Raw genomic sequence first — 21385 nt, 5'->3', positions numbered from 1 at the left:
ACTTTGTTGTCTACTTTTGTATCAAAATATACTGTAAGATCTGCAGAGCACTGTATTTTGGAGTGATAGTGGTTTTCTCATTGTGATCTGTTCAGAAGCATCTAGTAGAGATGTCAAAAAGATGGTTGCAATGCCTCTTTTATCATAGGGACTATTATCTTTTCTTACAGGAGAGATCATCCAGCTTGCTTAAGCAGTATCTAATATTACTGAGAAATTAAGACTTGAATAGACTAAAAATGCAAAGGAAACATGAAATTTTTTGTTTCATATAATTTTCAGTACTGAGGCATAACTGATTCTAGAATTTACAGGAAAAATTGCTTTTTAAATCCTGTGCAGTGTCTAAGTTTCAGTGGACCTGGCCTTGGCCAGAGCTGAGAAAGAACATCAGAATATGGGAAGTTTTAGAAACATTTTCTCCAGCAATTCTTGTCTCAGCCATTTCTATCATGTCATTCATTGTTGTTACCTCAGACCACACTGCAGCATGTTTTCTGCTAAGAATGAAAAAGAACTCAAAACTTTTTTCACTCATCATTTCTCTGTTATGTAGCAGAGCTAGTCCTTTGCCAGAGATGTTTGGGGCTTATGATACTGTTTGGTTTTCTATTCTCTAACAGACAAACGGTTTCTCTCTTTTCCTTCAAAATGTCTGGAAACAGGTCTGGAAGGGAAAAATAATCAATGAGCCCAGCATGTCTCCATTTACTCCAACTACAGTAAGATTTGTTTTCTCAGCCTGCACGATCATACATTTTGGAAGTTCATCTGGTGTTGGGAAGGAAAGGAAGATTATATGAGTCCACTAAAGTCCAAAAATGAGAAATTTGCATCGTAAGCCGCCTTCCCAAGCATGCAGATTCCAGCGTTTGAACACCCTACTAACTAATGAATGAATAACTGAAACTTGTCAAAATTTATGGGATTTGGAGTATCAAAGAACTGAGCAAATTTGAAATCAATTATGACAGAGCCATAGCTTGGTCTTTCCTTTCTTATGGCTTTATTAGCCCAGCCCCATTTCGTAGATGTGTCTCAGAACCAGCAGTTCCACAGCAGTGAAGCAAAGCAGCACGGCAGGAGCAGAAGTAGCAGTCTAGGAGCAACCGCTATCCTCTCTGTGCTCGGACCCAAGTGGAAACAGTTCCTAGTATAAAGAAAGTGCAAGTTGCAAGGCATCCTTCTTCTAGACATATTAGAAATTGTGTTAGATTGCATCTTGAGGTTGAACTGATTCTTTCTTACTCTAATTCTCAGCTTTGATCCACAATATATGAATGATGTATCTAACTTACTCATTATTTTCAATTTCTCCATCTCTCTTAGAATGAAAGTAAAGTCTTAAAATTTCTGGTGTGCTGCACCTTAGCAGCAGATAGTGGAACTGCAGAAGATGTCCGACTACTGGCAAACAGAAATATCTGCTTATGCAAATGCTTTTCTCAGCACTGTCACATTCATTCATCTCCAGCTCTAAAAATGACTAATATAGATGTTTTCCTTTTTTTTTTTTTTTTTGTTTCCTGTCCTAACTCCTTTTGCTACTTTCTATGACCAGATTTTCATTCTTCTGAGAATTCCTTACAGTGCTTCTGTAATTGTGCAGGCTAATTTTTTCCAAAGGAATTTTTTTTCTCTTAATTTGATTCTGTTTTGTCATACATTACTTTTACCTATTTTAAAGATTGCCTTGGTATTTGAAATACTTACAACAGTATATAAGTCACTCTTAGAGTTTCTTAGAGTACATAAAACTTCCTAGAATTATGGAGAAATATGTCATCTATGTATTTTCCACATTTTCCTGGATCCAACTTATAACATTGCTGAAGACTTCTTTTTGAGCTTCCTAATTTTAGAATAAAATAATTAAATAATAACAAGCTTTTTGCAGACTCCTGTTTTACAATTAATTGTTTCTTCATTCTGAAGTAAGAGTCAAGTCTTATAGCATATCAGCTCTCTCATCTCCCAAAATGAACAGGCACTAAATAAATTAATACCTGCTGGTATCAAAAATAACTTCTGCTGAAGTGCAAAACAGCTCAAAGTGTCACTAGTTTCTTAACAAAATTCTAGTTCTGTACAGCTATCATGGGAACCCTTTGTTTCATTTTTCAATTCTTCTGCAGTCTGTTTTTGTGGGCTTTAAGGTCAACGAAAGCTATGAAATGTTGCAGTCTTTTATATCATTAGTTCATACTTTCTTCTTGCTCTGTTGAAGATAGATTTTGCTTCAGGAATTTTTTACTGCAAGTCATTGCTGGTATTTTTTGGACTTGACCTTCATTTTTTTTTTCTTTCTGCTGTATATGGCCTTGACTTTGTGTTTTATCCTCTTCATGTCTTTTCAGAGCTTTTATTTTCTCAGTCATTCTCAGCTGTAGCCCAGCTAGTATTTGCGAATGAAGAATTCTCTGCTCAAATATTTCACTTTTGCCTTATTTTCGCCTACTGATTCTTCTTTATTTTACCTTTTCTCAAGGGATAGGATCTAGTTATATTGTACACAATCTCCTAAAGCCAGGTTGGAGGAATGCACAAGTATCTGACATCAACAGTGGTGTGTTTTATTCATGATAGCTTCAAATGTGCTTGGTTTCTTAGCACCTCTTCATCCTTTCGAGGAGCTGCTGGATCTCTGCTTTTACTTTTAATGTAATTCAATAGTGTTTTTCTTTCTTTGTAGGCTGTTCCATAATGACAGCATACAACTTTCCAGTCTCCTTGACAACCCTGCTCTAATAGCAATGATGGGAAACAAAACGTAATATATACACTAAAGCTACATGAGGCAAAATATTTCTATGTGTAGATATTTCCACATGCAGTATAATTTACTATATAAAAGTAGTAATTGCTGTATGTGTAGCTCTGATAGTGTTTCATGAGTTCTGTAAACCAATATTGTTGATATAACATAGTTAACTAAATAATTGCTTCATTTAATCCTACTTGTATTGCAGTCATGATGTCTACCCTTAGGAGAAATTGACTGTAGAGCCTAATGCCTGGCACTCCTTTTACAAGCAATGCTTCTCTACGGCTCCAAAAACCATTGTTATTATTTCTATCTATACATACTTTCCATGAGGAAACAAGAAGATGCAAGAAGCAAGGCACTGATCTGCCTTTGGCAGACCATTCCTGGTCTTAGTGTGGCGCAAAGGACTGCCTTTGGGTTCCTAGCCACAGTCCTGCACTAGGAAGGAAGTAACATCACTTTAGGAGAAGCAAGCAAGATGTATTGCCAGAGAAGATTTATCATGTCTCTCCTTCTGTATCCAGCCGTAGGGCAGGTTCAGAGCAACAAGTGAAAGACCATGTAGAATGGAGAAAGTTGCAACCCTTCCATACACAGTTTTCTTGCCTGCTCCATCTGAACTGGTGTTATTTTGTATCAGTATAATATCCTCCCCCAAGATGGGACTGTGCATGTCCCATTCCAAACCAAACCAAAAGCTTTGTGCTGCACCTTGAGAATATTCCTTGTTGTTTAGTACAAAGAGAAATCAGTTTTGATGCAAATACTTTGCTTGATATGTGTAAAATCCAGTGTTTCTTGGAGCCCTGGAAAGGCAGTGCAGGAGGACTGCCAGGAAGTAGGCTCTACAATTCCAGAATGCTTCAGAAACATCTGTTTTCATCACCCCAGAAACTGTCTGCGGAATCTTGTTTGTGGCAGCACATCTGAAATGAGTTTTGGGGTATACAATTATTTGAAAAAGATCCTTTGTTATTTCCTGACAGGGTTAGTGTTGCAACTGCCAAACTTTACAGAGTCTCTGTTTCCCCTTACCTATGTAAAATCAAAGCTGGCAGCTGTTAAGTGATCAAGGTATTTGTGGTGGGTGGACCTTGGCTGTTTGAGAGGCCCTCACCTAGCTGCTCTTTCACTACCCCTCCTCAACAGGATAGGGAAAGAAAATAAGACGGAAAAGCTCTTGAGGCAAGATAAAGACAGGGAGATCACTTACCAATTACTGTCAATGGGCAAAACAGACTTGACTTGGAGAAAATTAGATTAGATTAGATTCAGATTAGATATTAGTAAAAATTTTTTTACAATGAGGATGGTGGAACACTGGAACACATTGCCCAGAGAGGTGGTGGATGCCCCATCCCTGGAAACATTCAAGGCCAGGTTGGATGAGGCTCTGAGCAACCTGATCCGGTTGGAGATGTCCCTGCTTCTTGCAGGGGGGTTGGACTAGATGACCTTTGAAGGTCCCTTCCAACCCAAACTATTCTATGATTCCAAGATTACTGTTATTTATTGCCAGTTAAAATAGAGTAGAATGGTGAGAAACAAAGACTTAAACACCTTTCCCCCAACCTCCAGTTTTCCTAGGCTCAATTTCACTCCTTTGTTCCCAACTCCTCTACCTCCTCCCCACTGCACAGTGCAGGGGGGTGGGGAATGGTGGATGTGGTCAGTCCATTACAGCTCCTCTCCACTGCTCCTTTCTCATACTTTTCTCCTGCTCCAGCACAAGTCCTTCCATGGGCTGCAGTCCTTCAGGACAAACCTGCTCCAGTGTGGGCTCTCCACAAGCTGCAGTTCTTTCAGGAAATATCCAACTGCTCCAGCGGGGGCCTTCACAGGCTGCAGGGGAAATACCTGCTCTGGCATGATCCCCTCCATGAGCAGCAGGTGAATCTCTGCTCCAGTGCTTGAAACACCTCCTCCCACTCCTCCTCTCACATTGATGTCTGCAGGGCTGTTTCTCCCATTTTTTCTTGCTCCTCTCTCTCTCTCTCACACAGCTGCTGTGCAGTGTTTTGCCCTTTCTTGCACAGGCTTTCCCAGAGGCTTCACCCTCTTGGCTGCTGGGCTCAGCCGTGCCCTCTGGCAGGTCGGTTGGAGCCAGGTGGAACTGGCTGTGTCCTGCACAGGGCAGCTCCTGCCTCTCCTCACAGAGACCACCTTGTATCTCCCCTGCCAACACCTGGGCACCTACACCAATATTTGATGTAAAAGAGCTAACAAGAATGCAACCAGAGCCTGGTGGTGTACATGTGAAAGCAAAACAATGGTTCATTGAAGTGGTGACATACCTGACAGACTAAAATAATAAAATTGGAAGAGAATGGAAGAAGCCTGACCAAGTCAGTTATGATAAAAAAAACCAAAACAAAACAGCTAAACTATTAAAATACTGAGGAGTAAGATAATATAAATATTAAGAGAATGCTTATATCAAATATAGAGGAAAGAGAATGAGGAAAAATAAAACATCATACATCTAGTGCACAGGCTGCTGTGGTTTTGCTGATAATGTACAAGAAGCTGTTACTGAACTAAACTAAAGAAATGGCTAGGAACCTAATAATAAGAAGGTAATTCTCCTGAAAGAAACAAAAAGGGCCTAATATCCTGAAAAGCAAGAAGAAATTTATTACAGTGTTTCCAGAATCAAACCTCCCAGGATTCTCCAACCACTGTTTACAATAGACTCAAGACAGAAGCAGAGGTAGGAAAATGTATTGGTGAATGTTACTCCTTTTAGCTGCGGTCTTAGCATGGAAATCTGAGGCTACACCCCTGCAAGAATATAAGATAAAAATAAGACTGGTAGTAAAAGACAGTTTTATATTGTTTACAGAGGAACAACTGGTTTGTGTGATAAAGAAAGTATAATTAGCTTAAAGTTAGATTTAATGTAGAGTGACTGCAGCTCATGTCAAAGTTTGCTTCTACCCAAAGGCAAATGGATACATACCTGGGTAAACAATGGCATGTATATCTTAAAAAGAAAACAATGGTTGCAAAGATTTAGTTAACTTGTTCTTAACTTTTAAAATTAATAGGTACAAAGAGCAGCCTAGATAGGATCAACCCTTAGCTTAGAAGGATGGTATGCTCTTTTCCTTTCTCCCTCCATTTGTGCTGATTTTGCCACTATTCCTGGTCATACACCAATACTGGTATGGCTAAGCAACCCAGCCGGCATACTGGTGGGTTTAGTGGCCTGGGATAACTAGCCAAAACCAATGTGCCTTGTCAGCCTGCGTGTGTTCCTTCCATCATTTAGTCTGTTGCCAGCTTAATCATGCCTGATGTTTGCTTGGCTCTGCTCCCTCCTCTGTCATCTATCAATGGTTCTTCCCTGGCTAATAAGTAAAATTTCTTATGCTGCCTCTTCTCTTCATGGTTTTTCTTCTTATTCTTACCCTTCCTCCTTTGTCCGTCATGGCATAGGCAGTATGTATCTCAAATGGACCTAGTTCTTTCCATCAATGTACCAGAGCAGATAGGTAAACCCATGTCAGAAACAAAGTTCAAAGCAGCCTAGAATGTCCCAAGATGTCATATTCACTCCCTGAGGACAGATGTACAAGACATGAGTGGGTCTAAGTACTGCTTGCAAATATCCTCGTTACACCCCTCAGCCCTGCATCACTGCCTACCTACCTTGCCTGCTCCAAGGTCTAGTGTTGTGGAAATGATTTCTTTATCCCAGTACAGGTTATTTGGAAACAGAAGCACAGCCAGAGGCATCCCCTCTAGGGAGTTGGCTTGGATAAGAATGACAGCCAGATCTCCCACTAACTGCATCTCTACAAAAATTGTTGCATGCCATGTCTCAAGCCAAATGAGTACTTGCTGCTGGCACCATTAAAGACAGTCTGTATAGAATATTACGATAGAAACCAGCTGTCCACTGTTTTCCTGCTGATCTCCACACTGGGATATGTTGCAAAATGCTCTTGCAGAAGCCTTACTCACTGAGACCTCATATACTCACTGAGACCTGTAGCATGCTGCAGGTATCTGTGGAAACATGATCTGAAGATCATGAGCTGAAGATGATGGCATGGGATCATCTCATGGAGAAGGTTCACCAAGGAAGGGGCTTGCCACATTGCCGCTAGCTTTGTGTATGCAGCTGGCAGGAATGTTAAAATATATGTGAAGGGGTGGGGTGTAGTCTTGGAAGCCTTTAGGTGACTTGAAGTTTTCTATCTCTTTAGCCTGGAATAAACTTAGTTTGGAAGGTCTAAGGATATCTGGAGTAATTTTTCGTTGTCTTTAGCTCAGAGGTAAATATCAGATACGGTCTTTGCCACCCTGCTTTGGCCCAGCTTTGGTGCATGACCAAATAGCTGAAATATTTAAAACATTCTATGGGTGAAAAATAGAGGCCAGAGGAAAGGGTGCATGCTTTCAAGAGTGTTGGAGTATACTGTTTTGAGAAGGAGTTGTCTCTGGGACTATAGAATACTCCACAGTATTTTAATGTTTGAGTTGCCTGGGAATTTTTGCATAGCACTCTCAATCTTGATTTGGAGTCTGACCTGGTAGAACAAAGAAGCCAGTTTTGCTGCAGTGCGGTATTTGAGACAGAGGAAGAGGAACACTGTTAATTTAAGAAAATCCTTTGAGCAGTTTGGCTGGAGAGTCTTGTTGTGGTTTGTTTCTTTAATTCTCTTGCAGATTGTTTTTCAACTTGGAGCCTAGGTAGTTTTAGGTATGGCTTCCAGATAAATTCTTAGCTTTATGGGCCCTGCCAATCTCTGCCATATTTATTTTCCTGGAGATATTTGATGAACCAAGACCAGCCATGCAAGTCTGGATCCTAAGCTGAACTGCAAGAGACATGTGCTCTGACCCCACAACCTAGATGGAAGAGAGGTCCTGTTCTGTGCAGGCATTCAAAGCTTTCTGGACTGATGCTTGTCTTCTTGCTCTCTATGACTGCCAGGGCCTAAAAGTCCAGTCAGAAAAGATGACAGTTGAAAAATCTTCATCTGTCCATTCAGTTTCCTGTGATTTGCATTTGCTGTCAGGTGCTGGACATCAGTGACTCAAGCAGCAGTCTCTGTACTGCTTTGCATACTACATTGTTGTTAACCTGTTACAAAAAGAGACGGGACAGCAGGAACAGTAAGTAACATTTGTAGAGGCTTATGAAGACTCATGGGATGAATCTTACAGCTGAGGAGCCTCACTGAACATGCATTGTGGGTGTAACTGTATTGGTTGGTCTGAAGATGTCATAAGGCTTTACAGAATGGACAAAGGCAAGATGCTACATTTCTGAAACCCCACTGCAGTAATGCTGAGAAGCTACCTGATAGAGTACTGTAGGTGAGATTACTGAAGCCCTGTCATTAATGAGATTGGAACTTGGTGAGGCTTGTTATCAGTAATTGAAATTAATCCAGTGAAGACTTTGCAAATCCTTGGCAGATTAGCCTTGGAATTGAGCAAGTGAGGAAGGAGGGCAGAGAGAGAGGGAGTTGACAACAGAAAAAGCAAAAAAACCCTTAGAAATGAGAGGAAAAAAAATTACTGCAGTAGGAGAAATAGGGACATTTTTAAAACCAGAAGAAAAAATTCATCAGCAAAGGATAATACTTGCCTATGATAGCAAAAAGGAAATAGAGGACAACATGGAAAGATATGGATAACTTTCAGATAGTTATCCTCCCCTATTGGGCTTTTTAGAATGACTTCTAAACCATTTAAATTGGCATGCCTAGAAATTAAGGTAAGCATCTAGCTCTTCATACAAAAAACATTCACAAATTTGAATTTATTTTTGTCTTGCAGATCCACAAAGACTCACCCTGGGCCAGTTGTACATTTAAGTGACAGCCCAAGAGATGAGGGGAAAGTAAGTACAACTAATGGTATAAAACATTGCAGCATTTTGTAACCTTTCTTTGCTTTCATAGCTCTTTCTTTTTGCTTAATCACTAATTTTATTATCTGCTTTCTTTCTATCTTTACAAGATCACTTTTACTATTTTACAGTTTTAAAGAAAAAAATTCTTTGTACAATTTTAATGAGTAAAAATCTATTATACAGGCAACATATTGTGCTTTGAAACCTATAGCCTGTCCAAATTCATTTTAATTAAATAAACTTTAGTTTTGTTTAAGAATTTACTAAAAACTGTATCATGCCTTTGGTACTTGGATGAACGTGATATTATGAAGGCATTGTCGTAAGTTTTCGTAAGATGACAAGTCTTTTCTTATACAAGAATAATAATGATAGTAACTCACATTTGGAACTTGCTTCTGTTTTTTTGTGAACAGAGTTGAGAATAGCAAAGAGCTGTCAACAAGTGGAAGCAAAACATACAGTCAGAGCCTTAGGGTGGTGACTGATACCATCAGGAGGCAAAATCTGATTTTGCTTTCTTTGTATGGTAGCTTTTCCAAAATTAAATTTGGTTACCAGAATACCAGCTTTATTAGAGCATTTTTATTTCTGTATTGCTACTGAATTTTTGAGCATTTTGCCTATGTGGAAGGGACATTTAACTATCCAGTCATTTTCAATCTCTTTTGCCAATTGCATTTCAGTGTGTATTTATAAAGCACTGCATCTTACAAATGGTGTATTTATTTGACAGTGTGCGTCACGTAAGAGCTGATGTTATTTGAAACTAGCAGCAGTTTGAATTTCTGATTCTAATATGGCAGACATCATACTGAAATTAATATGGGAACCTCAAAAACCACTGATGACTACATCTGAATTTCATTTGCGTTGTCTCTCCTTGGACTTATCCATATTACAAGGTGAACTATGTGCAAATGATGCACTTCCCAGCTAGCCCTCCAACAAGTTAGATTGGATCTCTAAGGCTTTTTGTAAGAATCACAGTAGATCAAGCAGTTCAGAATACAGCAAATAAACTACTTAAATGCTATGAAGCATAGGGTTTTAGCCTCAAAACAGAAGCCATCAAGAAATGTTATTTAACTACCTATTGCAAAATACCTGATAAAAATAAAGGTGTATTGATGAGGTATAATTCCTGTTTGCTGACTGCAACAGAAGCTGTTGATGACCTACCTAAAGCACACAGTGTAGGGAAAAAGGTTATGATACTAAAAGAAAAATGGTCTTGTGACTGAACATCTCTTACAGGAATGTCATGGACCGTGTCCAGACAAAAACCTAAAATATATTTACTTCTTCAGGAGAAAGAGAGCAGATGAAAGGGAGTTAGAGGAGAACTTGTTTGGAAATACAATTTCTTGTTGTCCGTAGGGCACACTAGAGACATCTGGGCACTGATGAAGTACTAACATACTAACATCAACAGCAATATCAGATGATCCCTGTGAAAAACAAACATTGGAAATTTATGGGGAGAAAGAGTAGAAAATGTAAGCCATACTGAGACCATCCCATCCCAGGGCAGCTGTTTATATAATTGATAGATTGAGAGTGGTGTAAAAAACAAACTGATGCTAACAAAATACTAGCAGATTTACAGAATGTGGACTTTATAGTGTTTGATGTTTACAGGAAGATATCAGTAAAAGATACACACAGATGTAAGAGAAGATCCAACTACTAAATCAAAAGACATAGCTCCAGATCAAAAGATCCAAGAGTAGAGAAAAAAAAATTAAACTAAATTTTTCAATTAAGTCTCATCAAACTTTGGTTGAAAGAATGAAGGATAAAACAATCTTTCTTCAGAATAGGGAAAAATGGAAAAAAAAACCCCAAACTTCTGGGACTTTTGCTGTTCAGCATAGTCATAAACAACCTAGAAAGGAGAGAAAGCAGTGATGTGATCAGGTTTGCTGGACTTCAGGAGGCTGAGAAACTCTGCACAAAAATGGCAGGTTACATACTGTCTTTAGTAAGTATTCAGTGCAAATGATGGAAAGTGATATGTGTGGGGGGAAATATTTCTGACTTTACATATAAAAGAATGAGCCTGAGGTGATCGTTACTGTTTGGTATCAAGAGCTTAGAGTGATGATTGATAGTTCAATGACAATGTCAGCTCAGTAGTGACCAATAAAGAAAATAAAAATTAGGTATAATCTGGAGAAGAATGGAGAACAAAACAGAGCTGTTGCAAAAATGCGTGGTTGACCTGCCTGCTGAATACCGAGTATAATTTTTGTCCTTCTATCTCAGAAAGAAGCAAAATTGTGCTAAAAGAAATTCAGAGAAGGGGCAAGGTTTTCTATATGAGACACAACGAAGTTAGAACCATTAATTGTGGAAAGGAGCTGAATGTGATTCTCAGTTTGAAAATCACAATTGTTATGAAGAAGGTAGACACAGTTCATAGTCTCAATACAAAAACTAAAAGGATATCAAATGAAGCTGACAAAGTCAGGTTCCAAACAGGCTGATTAAGTACTTCTTCAAATGTGCAATGGATAGAAGCTAATTTTTTTTTTTCCAAATGGTGCTATGGGTGCTGAAAATGTATATCAGTCACAAGGGAGACTACAAAAGTTAACACAAAAGAAATCAATTTGAGGTTATAACCTAAAAGGTTATTAAAGATGAGGTTAAACAGAGTCATATCTAGTTGAGAAATTGGCTATCTTTGAATGAGAAAATTACTTAGGCTGAGGGAATATGTGAGAGTACGATAAGTACTTGCCCTCCTCACGTATTGTTCTTTGGTAATTGCTCTTGACCATTTAAGTACAAGATACTGGGATAGGCAGACCCTTTGTTTAATTCAGTAGAGCTGTTCTTGGGTAATAGAGCTGTTTCAAGATAGTCCTACATACTTTGCTTAGCTCCTCAGCTTCAAGTTAACCAACCACCATCAAGAGGTGCTGGTGGGAGAAATCGCGTCACTTCAGAGGGAGCAGCAGATGAAAGTGTTCCTAACCTATGCTTCAGAAATTGAGTAGTGGGTACAAATTAGTCATAACCACTGCTCAAAATACAGATAAAATTGTACTCTGCAAGGGTCCAGTGGTATATCCTTCTCTGGGATATCACAAAGTTGTGTACAGATCTGGGCATGTTTCGCTGAAGTAAATAAGTAGCATTCTCCTATGGGCACTGAGGGATTGAGAGTCCTAAGACACAGATAAAACTTTCCAAATCTAGGACAATCATAACATCTCTTTTGAAAAACAGGGAAATTTGTGTACTGACTGTATATTCATCTTTTAAAAATTCTTTGGATTCCTAAAAGTTCCACTTTATATCAGTGACTGATGACCCATTTTTCTGTGCCAAAAGAGTCAATGTAATTCTAGAAGAATTCTGCCATTCAGAATTTTTCCAGAGTGCCCTCCAGGCAAACTATCAAGGCAGGCATTGGAGACAATCTCTTCTATGAATCTAGCAAGCTGTGGCTGGAAGACAGATGACAAAGAAAATTTGGGCATTTAATGTGTCACTTAATCACTAGGTCCCCAAATTGTTCTTAAGTCCAGGAAATTTAACTCTATCTGCCAAATCAATGAATAAGTGTGCATTAGGAACAGATTGAAGTGCACAGACATTTGTAAGTGGCAGATGTGTAGCAAGCATAATTTTTCTTGCTGACACAGAAGAAGACATTAACTGCAATGATCTGCAGTTTCCCAGCAACTGGAGAAAGCTTAATAGGAAATGGTTTAATGTTATTAACTATTAGCTGGTGAACTAAGCTTCCTATCTCTGAGTCTGTGTTCTGAGATGTAATAACACTGAAATACAGTGTGCATTTGGCAGGCTTGGTTTTTTTCTCCCAGCTGTTCTGTGCCTCCAGGACAAGTAAGGGGCTGGTTGGCATGTACCAGGATGCAATCAGTTGATTGTAAAGGAGAAATCTCCCTAAAACACCGTAGTCAAAAGCATTTCATGAAGAAGGATTTGCTAAGTTAAAATGTGGAGCCACTCCACTAGACAAGGAAGATCCTGCCAGGATGGACTCCTCCCTCCTTCGGTTTCTGTCCAGCCTTCTGCGTGATTCTTAATCTAATTAAGCATGAGTAATTAAACAAGGTCCCAGGAAACAAGTTGAAGAGAAATATTTGGTATTTTTACTTCCTTAACTCTTTTTAGACATATTTTTCTACTTTTTCTGTGTTTTCTCCTTCAACTACATTTATGAATGTTCTGGTTTTTGCCTCATTGAACATTACAGACATAAAGCTTGTCCTATAGATCTCTCAAGTTCTTACTGTGGCCAAGAGGAGTGCACATATTTCAGTTTCCTATGATTCAAACAGGTCAGAGTTCAGAGGATCAAAAATATACCGACAATGAGACTAATCGCATTCACCCGGTTGGAATTCTGACTTTAGTGTCATGCCACAGTACTAGCAGTTTAGCAGCATGGCTACCATCTGAGCAAAGAGAGAGAGAGAAATTCCCAGCTATGCAGCAAATCTGTTTATCTTTCAAGTTCTTCCCTGAAATCACAGCACTTTGTATCTTGCAATTCTGTAGTTCTGTTGTGCATTAAGCATTTCAGTAATAGATCAGGTGAAATGCTATTTCTGATAGGAGATGTTTAACTTTTTAGTAATTACCTGGAGCGTGGTATCTTTGCAAAAGAGTGATAAAAATCAAAAGACAAGCCTGCTTCACCATGGAGAAAGGCTTATTATGAAGCAGAGTCACATACTAAATGCTTTTCTAATGCAGTTTCCCGAATACATTTGTACAAAAGCTGAGGTGAAAAGAATATTGGTAGGTACAAACTGAACTCAACTGGTTTGGTACCCAGCTGCAATGCACTGGTTCAAGTGCTTGTTATGATAACAGTAAGGAAGACACTCAGACTCCATAACATATTGATTAAAATACCATTTATTAGAGTTGATTAAAAAAAAAAGGAAAAACAAGATAATCTTATATTCATTCAGATGATGAGAACACCAAGCTGTGCAGCATTGGTTGGACCTCCAGAAAGGGCACAGGACACTATGCAGATCCACTCTGAGAAGAGGTTTGCCAGCATTTTGGTCTTTAGAGATCTCAAAAGATTTTTTTTTAATCTATTCATTTCTACTGTCAAGCAAAAGGATGTTTACATGAGACTATACTGCCTTACATTAGGGTAAAGATAGCGCACAAAAGTGCTGTAATTGCCCTTACCAAGTGGGAGCTACCTACAGGTTTCTTCCTACTATTAGCCAGCTAAGTTTATCTTGTGACCAAGGAATATGTACAGCACAATGCAGGCCTGAAAGCCAAGTGCTGTGTGCAGCAGAACACAGCACAGCACAGGCATGCACCTACTCAAATGAACTGCTATGTGGATCACTAACTCCTGGATATACAATTGTCTTCCATTTAAGATCCCTACAGTAGCAGCGAAAGCAGTCACAGGAAGACACTTCGCTGTTCTCTTTCTCTATGGCAATCTATTATCCCAGAATACCATATGGCATCCTGACACAAGTGCTGTGCAGTTAGCTGCATGCTTCCTGCACAGGATATCTTGTCACATTTAATCTGCCATAGAATCCCATGTGGACCTGTCCAGAGCAAAAATCATAAATATTCTGGAATTTCTCTAGGTCAGTTTGAATTTTTTCAAGAGACCAAGAGATAGTCTCGTCATTCTTCTGCTCAAATTCTTAATATGGAAACTGTAAATTCTTGCCTGCATTCTGTGATCCATATGTTCATGGCCAAAGAACAACTGCAGTTATCATGGCCAGTTGTGTAAAATATTCCAGAGCAGAAATGTGTGGGTCTGCCATTTTGGTCATTCCCAGTCTTCATGTCCAGGACAGATTCTTAGTAAGATGGGCTCTATGGGAAGCAATTTCCAGGAAACTTAAGTAGGTCAGACTTCACATCTTCCATAAGATCTGAAATTGATTGTGTTCAAGTGATGAGTACTTAATACAGTGCCAGATCAGTTATTCAGTTCTTTTCAATAGAAACAAGGCAAAAGGATTGTGTTCATTCTTATTTTCCTCCTGAGCATCGTTTTTCTTCTCTTTCATCTTTTGACAAATCTTCTTTGCAGGTATTTCTCAGGTGTGCATGATGATATGACATGCTAGTTCTAGAAGAAGTAAAAGTTGGCATACAAGTTAATATTTTTTTCAATTTCTAGGAAAGCAAGCAATTAATTGTCTGCAAGGCGAGTTCTTCAAAATGTTTTAAAGCAGTAGAAAGCAGAAGTTGAAGGAGTATATGTAGCTGAATGAGAGTTTAATCTGGTGACTCTTTGGTTTTAACTTAAGTGATCTGTTATGTGTAAACAGTTTTCCCTCCAGCTGGGACAAGGAAGTTAAAAGCTGAGAGGAGCATCCTACAGTTGTATTTTCTCAGTAGATACACAATTGTGAAGACTGTCCATACACATAATTTTGCACAAATAAACAAACAACAACAAAAAAGTTGTATAAAGCATATTTTTTCTTTCATATTAGAACTTAAATTGTTGGTAATGAGAAGTGGTTTATACTGAAAGGTAATTTGAAAGCAGGATGTTACATATAGTGCACACCATGATCTTGCATATCAATTTGGCATTTATTTTTATAGTGCTTATTTGTTTTCTTAAAATCTCTTAAAACCATGAAGTTCTTCAATATTTTTATATGCTTTTTGAATATGAATGTATAATTGTGTTTGTTTTCCTCCTCTAGCTGTTGATAGGCTATGAAAATGGGACTGTAGTACTCTGGGATTTACGATCTAAAAGAGCTGATTTGAGAGCTTATTATGATGAGGTAAGCAATTTCCATTAATTCAGAAAAAGTGTTATTCAGCAGTTTGTTGTATGTCCTATGAAGCAGATGGATATTTATATTATGCTTGTTGTGGAAATACTGTTTGTGCTATACTTTTGAACAAGTTACTGACAGTAGAAAGCAGAACCTGAAATCTCTCATTCTGACGCACTAGGCTTCTGTGAGTGTACTACAAGGGGAACTCACAGAATTTCTTCCTCTTAATTCTGACAAGTTAATCAGCCTCTGTGTGGGGATCCTCAACTGAATAGAGTGTAGTAATGAGCTAACCTGAGATACAGCTACATTAGGAATTGTATAATTATGTTTCCTGAGTGTTACTAGAACATTACTTGAAAGACAAATTGTTTTGTAGGGCTATTGGTCTTACCTAGTATTCAAGATCTGATTAAAAGGTTTTCAAAATTGTTTTCTCATAGTTTTGTCAGACAGTTGTCTCTTGCCATTTGTAAGCAGATTGTATCAAACACAGACACAGTTCTTGTATCAATAAACATTATTTCAAAACCAGATATATTCCTAGTTACTATGATTTTAGCAGTAGCCCTAGGGAAAACCGTACTTTACAGATAGGCCTTCTGTAAAGTTCACCATGGATGAATGTGAATGCAACTGCAATTAAAGGTAGAAAAGGACATTTTCTTTAAAGTGATCCAGGCAGTAATTGTAGTTCTCTTTCCTTCTTCATCTTTCCACTTGTTGCATGTAAGGAGTATACACATTTATTTTCACTCTAAAAAGTAATCTGAATATGTCTGAATCCTGAACTCTTTCAGGCCTGTTTTCACAGACACATTAACACTACACTGAACTTTGAGGTTAAGATTCTGAGCATCCACATAGCAAATATTCTAAAGGACAGGGTAATTCAGAATTTAAAACAGGCCAGCACTTAAGCCTCAAGACAAGCCCACTGAATTGTCTGTAAGTGACATTCTGTGTGTGCATACGCTTCTGAAATTGCACCTCTTCTATTACTTAAGGCTGGACAACTTTTTTCTTTTACAGAGGGGATTTGTTCACTCACTGTCCTCTCTTGTGCTCAGAATGAGACTACGTAAAACAGGATCTCCATAATACCGTTTCCATTATTTTTATTTGCTTGTTGAGATAGAGTGGTTGGGTGTTGAAAATTTCTCATACAATTTAGTTGTTCTACATTTTTCAGTGCTGTCCTCAGGAACTGTTTTTGGCCTTTTTCTCAGTCATGAGTCTTCCTCCTCAGTGGTTGCTTACTGTGTCATTACTCCATTTTGTGCAACTTGTGATGGCTTGCTATCGTCTGCTGAAATAGTTGCAAGATTCTTCTTTTGTCTTTGAAAGGGTTGTGTGACTAGCCATGGTACTTTACTCCAGACTTTCTTGCTCCAGATTGATAGTGTTCCAGATCTGCTAGAATTTTCCTAGGAAGCCCCTAAAAAGGGTTGCTTTTTAAATCCTGGATTATATAGCTTGTGTGAGTCACAAATTATTAGTTTGGTATGTGCCTCTTGGTATTTAGGCAGTAAGACAGGTTTTCAAACCTCAACCTCTTCTTACAGATTGGTCACCTAAGATCACAGTCCAGAAAACATTGTTCTTGCTCCCCTTCACCATTCTGTCTGCACTAATGCAACGTCTCTGTGCCCCAGGTCATCTGACCAATGCTTTGGTATTGTTGTTCTGGTGCTGAGCCAGCCAGTTACAAGTGCAGGGTATCTGGGAGCTCTCAGATAAATTGCTGAAAATGTTCTTTATCTTCATTGAATACCGAAGTGCCCCTTTGAATGGGATCTGAATGAAATTAATCCAGTCTCATTTTCTGTACTGTCATTATGCTTTCTTTAGCACCAGTTTTGAAACTAGTGTAGTCACTCTATTTGGTGGAGAAAGAGCTGGAAATCTCATCTAACTCACCACTTCCTCTTCTGGCATCTTTAAGGACTGTCAAATGGCATGATGTTTTCTGGTTTATCAGTGAGCAGATACTTCTGTTTAGTATGAAAAAAAATCCCCTGGCACCAGGCTTCTCCATTAAGGGGCACTTTGTGTGTACTTTGAGAAATAGCTTATTTTCTTACTGTTGATGGACTGTGAGTGTTTATCACCAAGTCAAGTTCTTTATTCTCTGTAATCTTCTTCAGATAGCTGTCCGGTTTGGTAATGCCACTCAAAATAAATGTCAGCACCCTCAAGACTCCCTCTGAATACTCATCCTTCCACAGGATTGAACCTCAGCTGGATTTCTCCTATGTTACTCTTGACAGCATTGGATTTCAGTCTCCCCAGACCGGCTGTTGAGGAGGCAGCTCTCTGTTGTTATTCAGATCTGTAGAACCTGTCACTGTGCAGCGCAGGAGCGAGAAGTTAACAGCAGATATTTTTTGATAAAGAAGAGGAAATGAGGCTGGTAACCGAATGTCTACCTACAAATCTAAATATTCTTCCTTCTTAAGTTTTAAGTTCCTTTTTAAGGGATTGTGTCTGCTGACATTCAGTTGTTATAGAGAGGAATATAATGCTATGTCATTAATTTAAAGATATTTCTTTTCATATTGCCACAAGAAATGCTTCCATTTCACTGCCAGTGAGAAAGATTATGAAAAGGTCTCTTCCATTCATTTTTTTCACTATGTTGAGTGCTGTTTTTTTAATTGAGGTCTTAGAAGGAGTGGACACATAGGTCCTCTGTATTTGCACACTCATCAAGACCTAACAGTTCTTAGTCCACGAGGACATCACCACTGTGAAATCTTTGCCTTTCCTTTCTAGTCTGCATGGCATTTCACACCAGTGTGACACTTCACATCACGAGATGTGCAGACATGGATATGAGACGTATGTTGCAGACATCTCCTCTCCTCAGAATATGGGTAATCTTAGGAAAGGGAGATGAGTTGTTCCCTACAATATTAGCAGGATCTGTCCAATACTTGCAGAAGTATGCCCTTTCATTTTCCTTGCTGTCCAGATTAATGTCATGGACACATTGCTCCTAGAATAAACAGCTCACTGAGGCAACCCAATAGCTTCTAAGTGGTGGAGCTGAAGGCTCTGCCCCCTGTTCACAGACCAGCAATTGCAACATTTACAGCTGCATTCCTTACTCCGCCTTAGTCATGCTATACTTCATGTCTTGAAGGCTGGGAGCCTTTCATAGGCAAAACATGTCTACTCATTTCAAATGAGAGAGGTTCTCACCAAGGATAGAAAATGCTGTACAGGTTGCGTTATCTGGAACTTCTCTACTTGATGTTCTTGTAAGCCTGTATCTTCTCTTTAAAGCTTTTCTCTGATACTTGTGGTTTAGTCAGTGAAGCTAAAAGTAGTCCTGTCTCTCTTCTAGCCCCACTGATGACCAGTTAGAGGCTGCCTCATTTCATCAACTCCTGATACAAGGAGTTTCTGTGTTTTCTTCTCTACTGGGTCAAAGCTTCTCAAGAGACTAAAATGTTCTCGCTTATGGAACACCTGGTGCCAGAGTAGAGCTTGAACTTGCTGCTAAAGAATCTTTTGTCTGCTCTTCAAGGTGTCAGTTGCAAATTTATTTATTTGTGTGATGATGATTGTAACCTTCTCAGTGGCGATATGTATGAGATATTCAGGCCCTTTCAATCAATGCTCCTATATGATAACTTCTATGAAAGGCTTTCCTTGCAAGCCCTTTTATAAATTCCTTCAAAAGTTTAAAAGTTTGACAAGTTGTCTCGATGCACATTGAGAGCTTCCTGAAGCACAGTCGTCATCTTTCATTAGAACACATCCAAAATGAAGCTGCAGAGTTCACAGAGACGTTTGCCAAATGACACCTCCCTACCTTTATCAAGCACTATGCCATTATGGAAATATCAAATCGGATGTGGCCCTTGCTGTAGTGGTCCAGCAGTTTTACTAACACAAAGGACTCTTAAGACTCAAGCAATAGGTTGAGATGAGTATGATGCTTGTACAAAATATGGTTAAAAGTGATCCTAGAGTCCCCATGGTTCTTCTCAGTGGAGGAGATTTGTGTTTGGGAAGGAACTGAAATGGTGTTGGGCATGCTTAATTTTACTGCATGCTGAGTATGAGACAAGATGGAGTATGTATGCAACCAGTGTGAGTACTGCAGAAGGAGAAACATACCCAATCTGGAGTGATACGCTTTATGTGCATACACTGTGTGAGCATTCACATGAGTCACCCGCTGTGATGAACTCCTGTTCTACACAAATAACTGCTCCTTTTTTGTGTGAACACTAAAGAAATGGATCAGAATGCTAGACATATTCTAGCAGGGAAAAAATTAGGAGCTTTTTCAGTACCACCTTTCAGTGTTAGTCGTGACTCCCACCTGAGACGTCCAAAAGCAATTTTAAGTATTTCTTGCCTGTTTTGGGTCAAGGTCTTAACAGGTGAGTTTGAGTTGCTGCTGTGCCAACTGTCTGTGATGGGAGCATTTCTCCTCAGCTCTACTCGACGGGAGGTTTATGCTGGCAGGTGGCACCTAGCAGCTGAGAGGCAATTTAACAAGCAGCTTGGTACACTTTTCAGCTGCTAGTTGGTAGCTCCTGCTCAGACACAGTTAGTGACTGTAACCATGTGAAGTGTTTCTATATGTGATAACACATCAAAAGCAGATTCAAATTTGGCATGATAGCAAGCATGAATGAGCTCATTTCAGAATTAATTTGCACGGGGATAGACCTGCCTTTAGTGTAAGTGAAGCAGCACTCCCCACAGATCTAAGGTTCTTACTACCTGAGGGCAATGGCGTTTGACTCTGCATGAACCATCTTTCTGTGTTGTCTTGTGTTGCTTCAGTTATATTTTGGTGTTTTGTGGGTCTTTAAGAGGAATTGCGTGCCAGCTCCCCTCTGGTAGATAGAAGTTTGAGTGACATTATGTGACTTGAAGATAAGTATCTAGAGTTTTCTTTGTTCAGCTCTGTTTGTTGAGTCTTTATTGGCATGACTAGCTTACTAGTGTATTAGCAAAGCATTCGTATACAAGGCATGTCAGATTCCTGTTAAAACATCTAGGTTATCTTAATGCAAAGGCTCATTTGTGGCTATGCTGTGCAGCCTCAGGAGCTGAGTAAAGTTTTGGGAACGGGTCACAGCTTTTTCATTGGTTTCTTCTGATATTCCCTCCAGACCATGACCCATTACCAACTGTAACAATCAATATACTTAATTAAAAGAGGAAGACCAACAGGGAGCTTTGAATAGTGACCAGTAGCAGTTAGGTTTATTTCTTGTCAGCTTGAGCAAAATCGATATGAACAACTCCAGTGCTTATTTATGAATATCCAGGCATGATTTTTAAGTTATTTGAATAAATCAGGTAAATGGCCATGTGCAATTGTAAGTGCATGCAGGGCCTTAGTATTTCCTGGGTTGCAAAAACTGAAATTTATTAAACTGCATTAGACCTATTTTTAATAGGTCGCTTTTATTTATATTTACATAAAAACATGGGTTTTACTATTAGGCAGTTAACATTTCTGTAAGGGAAATGAATTCCAGGGAAAATTCTGTGAGTTTGTGCTTCTGAGAGGAGTTTGTGAGAAACTGTGATACACAATGAAGCAATACTTTATTTTGTTAGAAAATGGCTTTTGTTAGTTTCCAGGACATACCAGTGAAAATTAAGGACTTACACCATTATCCTTTCAACTAGTTTGATGTAATTATAGATATTTTCAGTCAGTTCCACTAATTATGCATGAAATACTAAGAATGGTCTATTAATTTTTCAAGTGTTGCTTTTTGGCATACATAACATTCATCACATGGTACTTGCATTGTGTACACAGGAGTCTGATATTCCTCTGCTCTGAAGCACTGTCTGTTCCAGAAATATCTTACATCATTGTTTTGTTAATTTCCTATATCAGTGAAACAAGCCTAGTCTCTTTAGTGGTTTTAATTTTATATTAAACATCCCAGATTTCTGTGTACTTACTCTGGAATGTAAGTATGT

The 21385-nt window shown here is 38.8% G+C and overlaps 1 protein-coding gene across 4 annotated transcripts in view; it reads left to right on the top strand.

The window, feature by feature from the left end:
* Nucleotides 1-21385, top strand: part of STXBP5L (syntaxin binding protein 5L) — a 202723-nt gene that overhangs the window by 102352 nt on the left and 78986 nt on the right. For all 4 annotated transcript variants that reach the window (XM_086760830.1, XM_086760821.1, XM_086760844.1 and 1 more), the window contains 2 exons: nucleotides 8561-8624; nucleotides 15338-15421. In XM_086760830.1, the coding sequence (XP_086616956.1) occupies nucleotides 8561-8624; nucleotides 15338-15421 (148 nt within the window). The remainder of the gene's footprint in view (nucleotides 1-8560; nucleotides 8625-15337; nucleotides 15422-21385) is intronic.

The sequence above is a fragment of the Chlamydotis macqueenii genome, chromosome 1, assembly GCF_036417535.1.
Source record: "Chlamydotis macqueenii isolate bChlMac1 chromosome 1, bChlMac1.mat, whole genome shotgun sequence".
Lineage (NCBI taxonomy): Eukaryota > Metazoa > Chordata > Aves > Otidiformes > Otididae > Chlamydotis > Chlamydotis macqueenii.
The sequence above is the reverse complement of the archived record's forward strand: the minus strand, read 5'-3'. Positions and strand labels throughout refer to the sequence as shown.